Here is a 16,451-nt window from a genome sequence, read left to right on the forward strand (position 1 = left end):
TGTGTGTTGGTCAGAATATGACTCTCAGCATGTGTACCATGACTGATTTTGGTGTCACGTGTAATTGTTCTTTGCAGGGGTTTGGTAACGTGGGCCTGCACTCTATGAGATACTTACATCGTTTCGGTGCTAAATGTATTGCTGTTGGTGAATCCGATGGGAGCATATGGAATCCAGATGGTATTGACCCAAAAGAACTGGAAGACTTCAAATTGGTATGTCAGTCTCACATCCGAACAGTTCGACTACCCTGAATATGGCAAAATTGAAAAAAGTCTTATTGAAATCTATTTCCATTGCTTATTTTTTAAAATATAAACTCAAAGAACTCTTAATCAGTGAGTCTTCATATCACAGGCGCTAAACATGAACATTTCAACTCTGGTGCATCCATTAACTCTGATTTTCCATCAATTACAGCAACATGGATCCATCCTGGGCTTCCCCAAGGCAAAGCCCTATGAAGGGAGCATCTTGGAGGCCGACTGTGACATCCTGATTCCTGCTGCCAGCGAGAAGCAGCTGACCAAGTCCAATGCACCAAGAGTCAAAGCCAAGGTGAGAGAGACGGTGGGGCTGGTCCAGCCTCCCAGTGTGGAATGACATTGAGGGTGATAGACAAGGTCCAATTGGGTTTCCTCTTTTTTATTACTTTTATTTTATTTTATTTATTTATTTATTTTTTGAGGCAGAGTTGCCCTGAGCTAACATCTGCCAATCCTCCTCTTTTTGCTGAGGAAGACTGGCCCTCAGCTAACATCCATGCCCATCTTCCTCCACTTTATATGTGGGACGCCTACCACAGCATGGCGTGCCAACCGCTGCCATGTCCACACCCGGGATTTGAACCGGAGAACCCTGGGCCGCCGAAGCGGAATATGCGAACTTAACCTCTGCGCCACCAGGCCGGCCCCCCCTTTTTTTTTAACAGCTTTATTGGGATATAATTCACATACCGTACAATTCACCCAGGTTTACAATTTAATGGCTATTAGTATATTCACAAAAGTTGTGCAGCCATCACCGTGGGTTTCCTTTTAAACCAAACTTCCAGACATAGTTAGGGAAATAGAAAGGTGAAAAGTAGTTTTATACACTTTATAGAACAAAATAACTCTCAATTTAACTTAAGCTGGAGCTATGCTTCTCCCCACGGCTCCCTGCCCACATGCACACATCTCTTGCACAGTAGAGGGATTTGCTAGTGTTTTGGGCATTTCTCTATGTTCCTGACTCTCTTGCAGATCATTGCTGAAGGTGCCAATGGACCGACAACTCCGGAAGCCGATAAGATTTTCCTGGAGAGAAACATTATGGTTATTCCCGTAAGTCGTCTGTGTGTATGCCAGGTTTTCTATGTGCTTGCAATCGTAATTGTCTTTCTCAAGGAACTGAGTGAGGGCAGAGGGGGCTTGTTAGTGTCTCAAGCTGTAGTGAATTCTTCATCTTTATTTTGCTTTTAAGAAAACATCGTGGAAGCGTGGTTAGTGTAATAAGCCTGTCAGGTTTTCACTTTGACCTGGACATTTTCTTCCAGCTTCTCGCTCTTTCTTGAGTGTTTTTAGCTGTCTTAAGAATCCAATTACATAATATATACTGTGCTAGAAATACTGTTCTAACTTAAACTCTAAGATTGCCTATGATTCCTGACCTAATGCATTTCAAATGTCCCTTGCTGCTTTAGCAGCAAGCTCATATGAGGAGCGCGTGCTCAGGTTTTTCAGTGGATAAGCGTGGGGTCTCTACCAGAAGGTTGTTGGGAACTGGAAGGTGGTGTGGACCCGTGATGCATTTTGAAGAACCCCCTTGGCTGAAAGCACTTAATAAACTCGATGTAACTGCCTTGGGCAGTTAATTGGACGGAATGTTAATCTTCCGGTGAGGCGCCCTTGGACAGTCCCATCCAGTGGTTAGTGGGCAAGCAATTCTGTCTGAGAACTTTTTCAGTGGAGAAGAAACTCTAACCAAAGTTGACCAAATGCTTATAGATTAATAAACCAAAAAAAAAATTTTTTTTTTCCAAATGGGAAAAACCTCAAATGGATTGGGAAGGGGGTTCGTGAAGTTTAAGTGTGAAATTCTTGATGCTATCTAAGATATATTTGGGAAGTTTGAAGCTTAATCTGCTTTGCTGTTAAACTTGGGCTCCTGCATTCTTTGTAAGCTCTTATTAACCGTTGTCCCCTCCTTTCTTTGGCGTCTTCCCGTCTCGTTGGCGTTTAGGATCTCTACCTGAACGCCGGAGGGGTGACGGTGTCCTACTTTGAGTGGCTGAAGAATCTCAATCACGTCAGCTACGGCCGCCTGACCTTCAAATACGAAAGGGATTCCAACTACCACTTGCTGAGTGAGTTCTGAGCATCCGCTCCCAAAATGATCTCTTGGGCCAGCTACAAGACTGGAAACGGGGAGAAAGCTTACACTTTAAGAGGACTGATTTCCTTTTTGTAATAGAGGATTTAATCTCCGAATAGAAAATTGTATTATTCTGTCTCCTGAGACTTAGACCAAATGTCTGAAGGTTCTTGATGGGTATTCAGTGTATTAACTCTCTCAGAGTTATTTGCACTCGCATATTGGTCCTGTGACGTAGTGTTCCCAGGACGTCATCTGCAAGTTGGTGCTATAAAGAGTTTTCATTTTCAGCCAGGAGCTCCTGTTGATCCTCATCCATTTTCTGTGTCTGGTTGCCTTCAGCAAAGGCCTATCTCGTGTCAAGAATCTCTGAGTCTTCTGATGAGAAGACGGCTTTTCCTTGACTAGAGGAGGCTCCAGGGTTAGCAGGAGAATTTCCATCAGGCTGACATGAGACCAGACCTCCCGAGGAGCTCTTTCCTCAGCCCACTCTGAGAAGCTGGGTGAAGTGCTCTATTTCCATTTCTTTTTCCCTCAGCATTTTCTTTTTAAAAGAGCCAAGGAAAAACCTTGGTAATGGGTGTTATGGAAACAGAGCAGTGACCTACATTCGCGTTTATATAGGAATTTGGCAAAGCGCTTTATTCCTTTTTAACTGAGTCTTAAGCGATTAACCCTTTTATGACATTGGTGTTGAAGGTTCCTGAAATTCTGTTAGTTTTAGGTTGTAGGTATAGTTTGGGACTCGTTTCGGTTCTTCGTTTTGTTTTCTACTACCAGTATCTTCATCTCTTGGCTTTTTACAGTGTCTGTTCAAGAGAGTTTGGAAAGAAAATTTGGAAAGCACGGTGGGACGATCCCCATTGTGCCCACGGCAGAGTTCCAAGACAGGATATCGGTGAGTATGCGTGTGACCCGGGTGTGTCTTACACACTCGACCTGCCCTCTTCTGTGACCTCAGGCCAGGTGGATTGATCAGAGTCAAGGGGTGTAATCACCATGACAGTAATTATGTGCCTGGCGTGTGCTTCGTCCCTTCCTCGGTCGTTACGTTCTAAAAATGGATCAAAGCAGCCACCACATTCCCTTAAGCCAAAGCCTAGTCCCGAGCCAGGCCCTCACTCTCCTCAATTCTGTGAAGGCTGAGAGAGGGGAGGAAGCTGCAGAAGAGAAGCCTGAAGCCAGCAGAGGTCGGCTCACGCGGTTTAAGGAAAGCAGCGTCTCCACGGCATAAAAGTGCAGGTGAAGCAGCAGGTGCTGATGCAGAGGCTGCGGCAAGTTCTCCAGAAGCTCCAGCTGAGATGGTAATGAAGGGGCTGCACTGAACAACAGACTTCCAACGCAGATGAAACAGCGTTCTATCGGAAGATGCCATCTAGGACTTTCATAGCTAGAGAGGAGAAGTCAGTGCCTGGCTTCAAACTTCAAAGGACAGGCTGACTCTCTTGTGAGGGGCTAATGCAGCTGGTGACTTTCAGTTGAAGCCAGTGCTCACTTACCATTCTGAGAATCCTAGGACCCTTAAGAATTACGCTAAATCTCCTCTGCCTGTCCTTCATAAATGGAACCACAAAGCCTGGATACAGCACATCTGTCTACAACATGGTTTACTGAATATTTGAAGCCCACTGTTGAGACCTACTGCTCAGAGAAAAGATTGCTTTCCAAATATTACTGCTCATCAACAGCCCACCTGGTCACCGAGGAGCTCTGATGGAGATGTGCAACGAGATGAATGTTGTTTTCATGCCTGCTAGCACGACATCCAGTCTGCAGCCCATGGATCAAGGAGTAATTTCAACTTTCAAGTCTTATGATTTAAGAAATACATTTTGTAAAGTATAACTGTTATAGATGGTGATTCTTCTGATGGATCTGGACAAAGTAAATTGAAAACCTTCTGGAAAGGATTCACCATTCTAGATGTCATTAAGAACATTCATGATTCATGGGAAGAGGTCAAAATACCAACATTGACAGGAGTTTGGAAGAAGTTGAGTCCATCCCTCATGGATGACTTGAAGGGGTTCAAGACTTCAGTGGAGGAAAAAACTACAGATGTGCTGGAAACAGCAAGAGAACTAGAATTAGAAGTGGAATCTGAAGACGTGACTGAATTGCTGCAAGCTCATGATAAAACTTTAACAAATGGCAAGTTGCTTTTTATAGATGAACAAGAAAGTGGTTTCTTGAGGTTGCATCTACTCCTGGTGAAGATGCTGTGAAGATTTTGAAATGACAACAAAGGATTTAGAATATGGCATAAACTTAGTTGATAGAGCAGTGGCAGGGTATGAGAGGACTGACTCCACTTTTTTTTTTTTAAAGGTATGCTTTTTAGTGAGGAAGATTGGCCCTGAGCTAGCATCTGTTGCCAGTCTTCCTCTTTTTTTTCTCCCCAAAGCCCCAGTACATAGTTGTATATCCTAGTTGTAAGTCATCTTAATTCTTCTGTGTGGGACACCGCCACAGCATGGCTTGAGCAGTGCATAGGTCTGTACCCAGGATCCAAACCGGCAAACCCTGGGCTGCTGAAGCAGAGCCTGCGAACTTAACCACTCGGCCACAGGGCCAGCCCCTGACTCCAATTTTGAAAGAAGTTCTGTGGGTAAAATGCTATGAAACAGCATTGCATGCTACAGAGAAATGGTTCATGAAAGGAAGAGTCATTTGATGCTGTCAACTTCATTGTTGTCTTATTTTAAGATATTGCCACAGCCACCCCAGCCTTCAGCAGTCACCACCCTGATCAGTCAGCAGCCACCAACATTGAGGCAAGACCCTCCACTGGCAAAAAGGTTGTGGCTTGCTGCAGGCTCATATGATGGTTAGCATTTTTTTTTTTTTTTTCAAGATTTTATTTTTTCCTTTTTCTCCCCAAAGCCCCCCGGTACATAGTTGTGTATTCTTCGTTGTGGGTCCTTCTAGTTGTGGCATGTGGGACGCTGCCTCAGCGTGGTTTGATGAGCAGTGCCATGTCCGCGCCCAGGATTCGAACTAACGAAACACTGGGCCGCCTGCAGCGCAGCGCGCGAACTTAACCACTCGGCCACGGGGCCAGCCCCGATAGTTAGCATTTTTTAGCAATAAATTATTTTTTAATTAATGTATGTACATTGTTCCTTTAGACATAATGCTATTGCATAACTTTTATGTGCACTGGGAAATCAAAAAGTTCTCGTGACTCGCTTTATCACCGTCTGGAACCATACCTGCAACATCTCCGAGCTATGCCTGTCGAGTATTAATTGGATCAAGTTCAGCATAGACAACTTTTGTTGGTGACCCCCTTTAAGTTTTTATCTAGCATCTCAGGATATGTGTTCGATAGCTATATATGTCATATTAGGAGTAATGGTGATAGTTAATTGTCCTAAAATGAGAAAGCATTCCAAAAAACAAATTAGATCTGTTGAAACAAACTGACTTATAGAGATGATTGGCATTGGAAAGAGATAAGCTGACTTGGTGGTCGAAGGCCCTGGGTTGTCTCCCAGCTCTAAAAATAGCTCTCTGCAACCTCGGCCAACGTCCCCCGTGGTTTTAGTTTCCTCAGCAGTAGAACTGGAGGGTTGGGTGAAGAGCTGTTTTAAAAGTTGGTGGCACTGCTGGATATACAGTCAGGATTCTACCCCAGAGCCGCTCTCAGTGGTGACCGGACTCCTTTCTGTGGCCTGTGTGGTGTCCCTGTTCCGCCGGGGGACAGCTGAGTGCGCTGTGATGTGAACAGTGTCATGTGCTGCTGTGGTTTGTCTGCCCCTGAGATGGGCGAGCCGTGCTGCTCCCCCTCCCTGCCCTCGTGTTTCCTGGTCGGTACTGTATTCGTCATTGTACTGTGACCGCATTTTGTGAGTGTTTGTTTGCTGTCAAATATAATGAAAACTAAGTTGTGGTTAAAACACAACTACTAAAATAGGTATCAAGATACTGTACAGAAATTAAGTTTATACTGAAAGACAAAACACTCCTGCCTGGCCGTCTCTTGACCTCAGATCCTTTGTGCTGTCATAGACGAAGCGTGTCTTTCTGTGGTCTTGTTGACCTTATGCTCTTTTTCCTGATAGGGTGCATCTGAGAAGGACATCGTGCACTCCGGCTTAGCTTACACCATGGAGCGCTCTGCCCGGGTACGTGTGCACGTGCTGGCTGCGTTTCTGCTCGTTTCGGGACGAATGGCTCGACCGTGATGTCTCAGCTGCCAGGCTGTGTGTGCGGTGAAAGAAAAGAGCAGTCTGTTTGCATGTTCCTCCGCTGCGTGGAGCAAAACACATCCTTTTCTGGTCTTAAACGATGAGCAGTGTTGTTAGGGTCTTCAATATGTTTACCAGGCTTTTGGAAACTAATCATAATGCCAAGTTAGGAAGGAGTGATGTTTGGCAGTTAGCTAAATATCAAGTAGTTAGCCAAGCTGGATTGCAGCTCAGCCCCACTCTCACAGCTACTGGGAACTGCCTTACTGCAGAATTAGTATAAGTAAAAGGTTTTTTGACCACTTGATCCTTATTTCAAGGCCTTAAACACATTTGAGTCCAGTTTTCCTAATTTTTTTTGAGTTCTGATTCTGTCCACTTAGCTTTATGTTGAAATAGCATGAGCAGATATTAATGGTGGTGCTGGTTGTTAATTTTTTTTATTGAGCATGAATTCACCCTTTTAAAGTATCAATTTAGCAGCCTTAAGTGTATTCCCAAGGCTTTGTAGCCATCACCACTGACTCCAGAACATTTTCGTCACCCCGTTCTTAGTTCTTTTAAATTATCACAAAGCATATCATTAGATGCCCTCGCTCCAGATAACAGGATGTCAAGGAGCACAGAGACAGCTCGCATCTGAGCCTCTCAGGAACGCTTCTTCCTGCCACCTGGTTGGTGCTCTCTGTCAGTCCCTGAGAATTAGCCCTTCCTGACTAGAGGTGGTTCTGCTGCACTTTAATGGTGACAGGGTGGCTTGTCCAGATCCGCCTGTGCCTTGGGTGTCCCTGGCCCTGCTGCTTGAGTCAGTGGGCTTCACTGCGCTTTCTCCTTCTCTGCAGCAAATCATGCGTACGGCCATGAAGTACAACCTGGGGTTGGACCTGAGGACGGCCGCCTACGTCAACGCCATCGAGAAAGTCTTCAAGGTGTACAATGAAGCTGGTGTGACCTTCACATAGACGGATTGCAGCTGACCTCCGCACCACCCTCTCCACCTCCTCATCTGCAGACCTATCGCGAGTTTACATGTAACCACGGAAGTCTATCTCCTCATGACTTAGTAGATAATGGACACCATCCTCAGCAAGTCAATCCAAATCAGCCCCTTAAGAGGAAAGAAATTAAGTTTAGGGGATCATGTACAAGCTAATGAGTGTGAGAGTAGAAATTACCTGTGCCAGAGAGCCATTTGGGTGTTTGGCCTTTCCGTAGAAAGTCTCTGCCGTCTGGCTGTGCCGCCTTGCTGCGTGGCTGCTTGCCAGCGCCGGCAGGGCTGTGGCCCCAGGGAAGCACCTGTTGTCCAGAAGCCGTCAGCTGCTTGCTGCTTCAGCTCTGGACAGGTCTGAGACGTGCCCTGACTTCGACACATTTAAGAAGCAGATGTCTGGCACCTTCAGAAGGTGGCATGGTCCTCAAGTGAGTTATTGGTATTTTACATCAGCAAAATAACTCAGTTTTACAGGTTACAAACAAAACAGAAGCTCTTTCTCTTTATGCATTTTATTCTTTTAGAATAAAATAAGTACACGCTGCTGTAATAAAATTGCCTTTGATCACTTAACAAGCCTAACCCTGACTCAAGCAGTGAATGCCTATAAACATAATAAATGAGAAAAGCTAGTATTTTTATAACATAAAACAGTATCCTTTATAGCTTATCAATCGTGTATTGTTGTCCAGCAAAAATAAAAAGCCCAATGGAGAATTAAGTTATCTTCATAGCTGCAAGTGACGGGGGCTATTTTTGTTACGACTGTCGGAATTCACTAGCCACAATTATGACATCTAGTCCAAAGAATGCAGTAACCTCCTTATCATGTTAGTTCATTGTTCTTCTCTTTGGAAGATCTGTTGTGTTGACTAATTAAATAATAATTCAAGTAGAATGTCCCAGAAAAAAAACCCTTGGGCTCTGTGTTTGGAGTCTGCCTGGCAGCTCTGAGCGTTGCCAGTGGCCCCGACTTGGCCTGACTCTGCGTCCTCTTTCAAAGGCCTCACATTCTGCACACCGCTTCCTTGACAGTGGGCTGAAAACACCCTTGGGGTGAGTGTTTTGTTTGGGAGTTATTTGGCCAGGGCCTTTTCCATAGTAGTGTCCCAATGAAGTACTAGATATTATTTATGTAAGAATGAGCTTTTTTTTTTTTTAACAATAATATCCTTTCAGAAATTTCTAACTACTTTGTAACTGCATGACTTAACCTGGTGATAAAAGCAGTTATTAAAAGTCTACCTTTTCCAAAGCTTATGTTTCTTTTCTGTGTTTTTATATTTGGTAGTGTTTGTTTAGTAGATGATAAAACTACAATCGGGTTTCTAAAATGTTTGAAACCACCGCCTACATAACATTTCTTTCTGCTATACTGTGAGCTGCCGAAATTTTATCCTGAAGTTTTTTGTATTTCGTTCTGTTAGACAGTTGTCAGTGGTTATTCTTGGGGAAGAGGTTCTCGTGCCTAAAGCTGATACACTCAAGTAATTTTTAGTGCCTTTTTTTAATGAAGGAAGGCTTCATTGATTAGGGTTTTGTTTTTAATAATTTAGCCCCAGAATGTAATAATTTAGGACAGAATACCAACCGTGTTCGGCAGGACTGGGTTCTAGACCTGATCCCACCAATTGCTTACCTGCCAAATCTGGAACATGACTTTCAGCTGGACTCTGTCAGGTCCTGATTCTGCGTCTCCATGGTTCTGAGCATCCAGTCTGGCAGTGGATGAACAAGCCCCCTGGCACCATGGACACACTGAGCTCTTCCCGAGCCGCTGGTGTCCACTTGCCCTCTAGGTGGAGCACTGACGTGTTGGGGAAAGTGATAGGGAAACAAGGTCCAGAATGTATGTGGAACAATACCGGCTGGGGCAGTCGTTTCGGTTGTAGCCTTTGGCTAACATTGGGAGTGTTGATAGAGATTTTTTTAAAGATTAGATATATGTTCATGGGTGTTATTGATATTGGTGCTAGAAAACCGGTATTGTGCACGCTAGCTATATAAGACAGCACGGCACTGGTGTCTGTCAACCGTGGTTCCTGGAGGTTTCAGTTAGAAAATTCTCGTCAGTTACTCTTGGCTTTAATTTATTTACTTTAAAACTCACATATAATGCTCTAAAGTTAACTGCTTCTGAAATAGCCGTGGATGGCTTATGTAGCGCTTGAAGAATACTTAACTGTTGCCTCGTGAACCCCTACAGCAGAACGTGTTCTCATTACCCTGACGGATGAAGTTTAGGGAAATGAGAAGTAAAATCTTGATTTTTTTTTTTCCCCCAAACCTGGCGCCTTAAACTCAGAAGCTTTAAGTAACTTCCCTAAACGTCCCTGGCAGGCTTTCTTAGCCTGCACTCGTTAAGGCAGTCAAAGCATGGCACATGGAGAAAACTACGTCTGTGAACCTTGTATGAAACTGCTGCAAAAGAATTTTCTTTTTTTTTTTCTTTTTTTGCTTTGTAATGTCAATGTTACGATTTTTAATTGTTTTTTTGCAAATAACTTTTATTGGCTTGTTTTTTTAATCAAAGCTTACACATAGTTTAGACAGTTTCTCAGCCTCAGCACTATTAACATTTCAAGCCATGTGTTTACTGAGGACTGTCCTTTGCATTGTAGGATGTTTAGCAGCATCCCTGGCCTCTACCCCTTAGATGCCAGGAATACCTTTCAGTTGTGACCATGAAAAGTGTATTCAGATAGCCAGATGTCCCCTGTGGGGCAAAATTACCCCCTACAGAGAATTATTGGCGTAGAGAGCCAAATAGTTCTACAAGACTTGTGAGCGACAGCTCGTCCCCTCCATCCGTACCCCACCACACCATTTTCTACTCCCCAGAGGCAACCACTTCCAACGATTTTAAACGTTTCGTTTTCATTCTCTTCAAATCCTTTGCCCAGTTTTTAATTGGGTTATTTATCTTTTTATTGTTGAGTTGTGGGTTCTTTATATATTCTGGATATGTGACCCTCATCAGATAATACGATTTGCAAATATTTTCTCTTATTCTGTTGGTTTGTCTTTTCATTTTCTTGATGGTGTTCTTTGACACAAAAGTTTTGAATTTTGATCGAGTCCAGTTTATTTTTTCTTTGATTGTTACATATAAGGGTCATATTTAAGAAACCGTTGCCGGGCTGGCCCAGTGGTGCAGCGGTTAAGTGCGCACGTTCTGCTTCGGCGGCCCAGTTCTGATACCTGGTGCAGACATGGCTCCGCTCTGCAAAAAGTGTCCCACATGTAAAGTAGAGGAAGATGGGCACGGATGTGAGCTCAGGGCCAGTCTTCCTCAGCACAAAGGATTGGCAGCAGTTAGCTCAGGGCTGATCTTCCTCAAAAAAAAAAAAAAAACAAGAAATCATTGCCTAATCCAAGGTCACACAGGTCTGATGAATTCTAACAAATATTTAAAGAATTAACACCAATCCTATTCAAACTTTTCCCCAAAAATAGAAAAGGGAATACTTTCTGACACCTTCTGTGAGGCCGTTATTACCCTGGTAGCAAAGCCAGACAAAGACATCACAAGAAAAGAAAACACCATCATCTCTTATGAATATAGACACAAAAATAATCAACAAAATACTAACTAACAAACTGAATCCAGCAGCTCATTCTAAGTATCATCCATCGTGACCGGGTCGGATTTGTCTCAGGAATGCAAGGGTCATTCAACATAAGGAAATCAATCAATGCAGTACACCCCATTAATAGAAATAGAACAAAGGGGGGGGGCGCATAATCATCTCAAGAGATGTGGGAAAAGCATTTGACAAAATTCAAGGCCCTTGCATAATAAAAACACTCAGCTAGGAATAGAAGGAACTTCTTGAACACGATAAGGGACATTTATGAAAAACCCACAGCTAACACTCATTGGTGAAAAACAGAAAGCTTCCCCTTAAGAGGAACAAGGCAAGGATTCTTGCTTTTGCCTCTGCTATTCGACATGTACTGGAAGTCCTAGCCAGAGCAATTAGGCCAGAAAAAGAAGTAAAAGGCATCTGAATTGGAAAGGAAAAGAGAAACTATCTCCATTTGCAGATGACATGATTCTATATAGAGAAAATCCCATAGATACACAAACACCAAAAACAAAAACGTACTGGAGTTAATGAATTAAGCAAAGTTGTAGGGGCCAGTCCTGTGGCCGAGTGGTTAAGTTCACGGTCTCTGCTTCGGCAGCCCAGGGTTTCGCCAGTTCGCATCCTGGGCGCGGACATGGCATCACTCATCAAGCTATGCTGAGGCGGCGTCACACATGCCACAACTAGAAGGACCTATGACTAGAATATACAACTGTATTGGGGGGCTTTGGGGAGAAAAAGGAAAAATAAAATCTTAAAGTTGCAGGATACAAGATCACAAAAAATCAGTTGTTTTTCTATACACCAGCAATGAGCAATCCGTAAAGGAAATAAGGAAAACAATTCCATTTACAATAGGATCCAAAAGAATAAAATATCTGGGAATAAATTTAACCAAGGAGGTGAAAGCTTTGTACACTGAAAACTACAAAACATTGTTTAAAAGAGATGAAAGAATACTTCAATAAATGGAAAGACAGCCCATGTGCATAGGTTGGAAAAAATATTGTTAAGGTGACAATACTCAAAGTAATCTACACATTCAAAATTTCTATCAAAATTCCAGTGGCCGTTTGCAAAAATAGCAAATCTGATCCTAAAATTAATGTGAAAGTGCAAGTGGCCCCAAATAACCAAAACAATATTGAAAAAGAAAACTAAACTTGGAGGACTCACACTTCCGGTTTTAAACCTTAATACAAAGCTATAATTAAAATTGTGGTACGAATAGAATACTGTCAATTATACTTTTTTAAAAACTGGCACTGGCGTACAAACATAGACCAATGGAATGGAATTGAGAGTCCAGAAACATGTATGGTCACTTGGTTTTCAACATTGGTGCCAACACCACTTGTATTACTTTCCTGGGGCTGTCTTAAAAAATTAGATGGCTTAAAACAATGGGACTTAATTGTGTCAGAGTTCTGGGGGCTGTAAATTGAGGCATCAGCATGGCCGTGCTCCCTCTGAAGCCAGTAGGGGAGAACTTCTTGCCTTTTCCTAGCTGCTGGTGGTGACCATCAGTCCTTGGCGTTCTTTGGCTTGCAGCTGCATCACTCCAGTCTCTGCCTTTGTCCTCTGTGGGTGGCCATCATCCCTCTGTGTGTCTGTGTCTTCTTATACGGACACCAGACTTATTGGATTAAGGTCCCACCCTACTCCAGCATGACTTCATCTTAACTAGTTTCACCTGCAATGACATTATTTCCAAATAAGGTCACATCCTGAGCTACTGGGGTTAGGATTTAACAGATCTTTTGGAGGGACACAATTCAACCTGTAACACCATTCAGTGAGGAAAGAAGAATCTCTTCAACAAAAAACTCTGGGACAGCTGGATAAACACAGATAAAGGAATGAACTTTGACCCCTTCCTCACTCTGTGTACAAAAATTAACTCCCAGTGGATCAAACACCTAAATATAAGAGAGAAAACTGCAAAACTATTAGAAGAAAACAGAGGTAAATCTTCACGGCCTTGTAATGGATTCTTAGACATGATGTTAAAAGCACAAGTAACAAAAAGTAGACAAATTCGAATTCATAAAAATTAAAAGCTTTTGTGTGTCAAAGGACATTATCAAGAATGTGAAAAGACAACCTACAGAATAGGAGAAAATATTCACAAATCATGAATATGATAAGGGCTTAACATACAGAATGTTTAGAATATTCTGAAATAAAATATTTTATAAATATTTTCAAATAAAATATTTAAGATGGAACTCAGGAATAAAGAGACAAACACCCAATTATAAAATGGCAAAGGACTTGAATAGACATTTCTCCAAAAAAGAATACGAAGAAGATAGACAAACGTCCAACAAGCACGTGAAAAGATGTCCAACATCATTGGTCATTAAGGAAATGCAAATCAGGGCCACAGTGAGATATGACTTCACCCCTGCTAAGATGACTTTAATTTTAAAAAATCAGAACATATGTGTTGATGAGTATGTGGAGAAATAGGAACCCTCATACATCGCTGGTGGGACTGTAACATGGTACAGCCACTGTTGACAACAGTTTGGCAGTTCCTAAAAGAGCTAAACATAGAATTACCATATTGCCCAGCAATTACAATCCTAGGTAGGTGTATGCACAACAGAAATGTAAACATATGTCCACATAGAAACTTGTGTAGCAGCATTATTCATAATAACCGAAAGATGAAAACAACCCAAATGCCTATCAACAGATCAATGGATAAACAAATTATGGTGTGGACATACAATGGAATATTATTCAGCCACGAAAAGGAAAGAAGGACATGCTATAGCTTTGATGAACATCAAAAACATGCTAAGTGAAAGAAGCCAGACACAAAAGGCCATATACATGGTTCCTTTTATATGATATATCCAGAATAGGTAAATCCACAGACAGAGAAAGGAGATTAGTGGTTAGAGGGGACTGGAGGGGAGTATATGAATGAGGAGTGATTACTTAGTGGGAATGTGGTGTTTTTCTGAGATGATGACAAAGTTTTGAAAGCAGAAGTGATGGTTGCACAACATTGTGAATACCACTGAGTTACACACTTTAAAATGGTTAATTGTGTGTTACATAAATTTCACCTCAATTAAAAATAAATGAAGGGAAAAATAAAAACCCACTAACTTAGACTTGAACCTCAGGAACCATCCAGGGAGGCTAGTTGCAAATTGGCCAAAGTTTCTGGGGAAACATGTGCACAGCAACTTGATCCTGTGAGCCTGCTGGAGACGGGTCCTGCCGTAAGACCACCCTCTCCTGGGAAGCCTGCAGTAGCAAATGCTGGCACAGAGCAGTGGCCTCAGGGAGCTGCAGGAACCTGGGAATACTTGGACCTCTGCAACCCTCCCACAGGTCATGAAGCTGGTGGGACAGGGCAAGCCTGTGTCCTGCACGTCTCCCTAAATGACAGCAGGGTCAGCAGCATGGAGTGGTGGCCCTATGGGTCTAGGAGACTGTGCCAATGTGAGGTGAGGAGGCTGTGGCTGCTGGATGCAGAATCCTTGGTTGACAGTCATCTTCATTCATCACTTTCAATAGGTTATCCCACTGTCTTCTGGCCTCTGTGGTTTCTGATGAGACGTCACCTGTTCATCTTATTGAGCCTCCCTTTTATGTCATGACTTGTTTTTTTCTTTCTGTTTCAAGATTTTCTCTGTGCTTCAGCTTTCCTCAATTTCATTATGAAATGCCTAGGTGTGCATCTATTTGAGTTTATCCTGCTTGGGGTTCATTGAGCCTCTTGATGGGTTAATGTTTTTCATCAAATTTGTTGTTTCAGCCATTTATTCAAAGAATCTTTCTGCCCTTTTCTCTCCTCTCCCTCTGAAAAAAAGTTGATTCTGACTGTATTTTTGCCAGTTTTCTCATCTCTTTTACAGAGAAGAGAATTTTTGAGGGAACTTGCTCCACCATTTTCTCTGACATCACTCTCTATCGCTTTTTTTTTTCTTTTTGCTGAGGAAGATTAACCCTGAGCTAATATCTATTGCCAATCTTTCTCGTTTTTTGCTTGAGGAAGATTTGCCCTGAACTAACATCTGTGCCAATCTTCTGCATTTTTTGCTTGAGGAAGGTTAGCTCTGAGCTAACATCTGTGCCAGTCTCCCTCTACTTTATATGTGGGTCTCCACAACAGCATGGCTGACGAGTGGTGTAGGTCCACGCCCAGGATCCAAACCCAAGAATCTGTGCCACTGAAGTGGGATGCACCAAACTTAACTAGTACGCCACGGGGCCGGCCTCACTCTCTATTCCTTTTTACAACACGTTTATAATTTATCTGAGGTTCATGTCACACCCCTCATTGCACAGCACACGCAGTAAAAAGAAAATGAGAGAGAGAAGTACTAATTCTAGAACAGCACACTTCAAGGTGAACTTAAGGGAATGTGGACAGTGCTTCTCCAGCTCTCTGCAGTGAAGGGCCAGTTTTTTGGTTTTTTGTTTGTTTCTTAAACTAACTCATCATGGTATGTGGTCCCACTTCATATGACTAGTTCCCATACGACTTGCCGTACAAGTTCCACACACTGAGCTAGTCTCTACCCTGTCCAACAAGATTGTCCACTGATCACACTCCTGGAGGTCCGGGCAACGTCAAACTGCTGTAAGAGTTTCTAAGTGCTCCCTGTTTCTTTATTTATCTTGTCACCAAGTGGTAACATAGTTTGCAAACCAGAAAAATTTTGAGTAGCACTTAATTGAGAAACAATCTTGAATAAGCTATTATGAGCCCTCTACGGTCACATTTTAAGATATACTTGTGTTGATTTTCTCTTAAATTCAAGCATGATGTAAATACATAACGTAGAAAATGAAGATTCCTCATATTCCCACAGACTGAGCACTGTTAATATGTTTGCTATAAATATGCTACTAGTTCTTTTCTATTCTTCTATAATAATGTGTTTGCTCTGTAAAAATGAACTTATTCTACATGCATATTTTACAACTGATTAACTTATTTGGATGTGTTCTCATAAGATATATGTACATTTTCTTCATCTGAACAGCTGTGGAGTATTCCATTTCATATATATGCGGTAATTGTTAACTGGTCCCTCTTGGTGGCCATCTAGGCACAGGTCCCATTTTTCAAGCTAGGGCATTCCAATACACTAGAAGTAACAGATGTCAGCTCTATACTGTGTGTCAAACCTAATAAGCAAAGCAAAACCTGACTTCTGATTAGCATTTTAGGGTGTTTCCAATCTCTTGCTACTACACGCCACGCTGAATCTGTGTGTTTGCCCTTTGGGCATCTGTGTGTACCTGTGCACACCTGCCGAGTGAAGTCTGGGAAGGTAAGGTGCTGTCCAGAGAGAT

General features: G+C 42.6%; 1 protein-coding gene and 1 long non-coding RNA gene across 3 annotated transcripts in view; one reads left to right on the forward strand and one right to left on the reverse strand.

The window, feature by feature from the left end:
- Positions 1 to 8,791, forward strand: part of GLUD1 (glutamate dehydrogenase 1) — a 34,867-nt gene extending 26,076 nt beyond the window's left edge. For both annotated transcript variants that reach the window (XM_008519282.2, XM_070569545.1), the window contains exons 7-13: positions 78 to 215; positions 421 to 558; positions 1,245 to 1,325; positions 2,224 to 2,347; positions 3,162 to 3,253; positions 6,420 to 6,482; positions 7,388 to 8,791. In XM_008519282.2, the coding sequence (XP_008517504.2) occupies positions 78 to 215; positions 421 to 558; positions 1,245 to 1,325; positions 2,224 to 2,347; positions 3,162 to 3,253; positions 6,420 to 6,482; positions 7,388 to 7,507 (756 nt within the window). In that variant the 3' untranslated portion in view covers positions 7,508 to 8,791. The remainder of the gene's footprint in view (positions 1 to 77; positions 216 to 420; positions 559 to 1,244; positions 1,326 to 2,223; positions 2,348 to 3,161; positions 3,254 to 6,419; positions 6,483 to 7,387) is intronic.
- A 1,812-nt stretch (positions 8,792 to 10,603) lies between these two features.
- On the reverse strand, positions 10,604 to 11,792 carry LOC139075148 (uncharacterized). The gene is made up of 2 exons (XR_011525263.1): positions 11,646 to 11,792; positions 10,604 to 10,871 (listed from the first exon to the last, which is right to left on the reverse strand). It is a non-coding gene; the product is annotated as an uncharacterized lncRNA (long non-coding RNA).
- Between the last annotated feature and the right edge of the window lie 4,659 nt (positions 11,793 to 16,451).

This window comes from Equus przewalskii, chromosome 1, assembly GCF_037783145.1.
Source record: "Equus przewalskii isolate Varuska chromosome 1, EquPr2, whole genome shotgun sequence".
Lineage (NCBI taxonomy): Eukaryota > Metazoa > Chordata > Mammalia > Perissodactyla > Equidae > Equus > Equus przewalskii.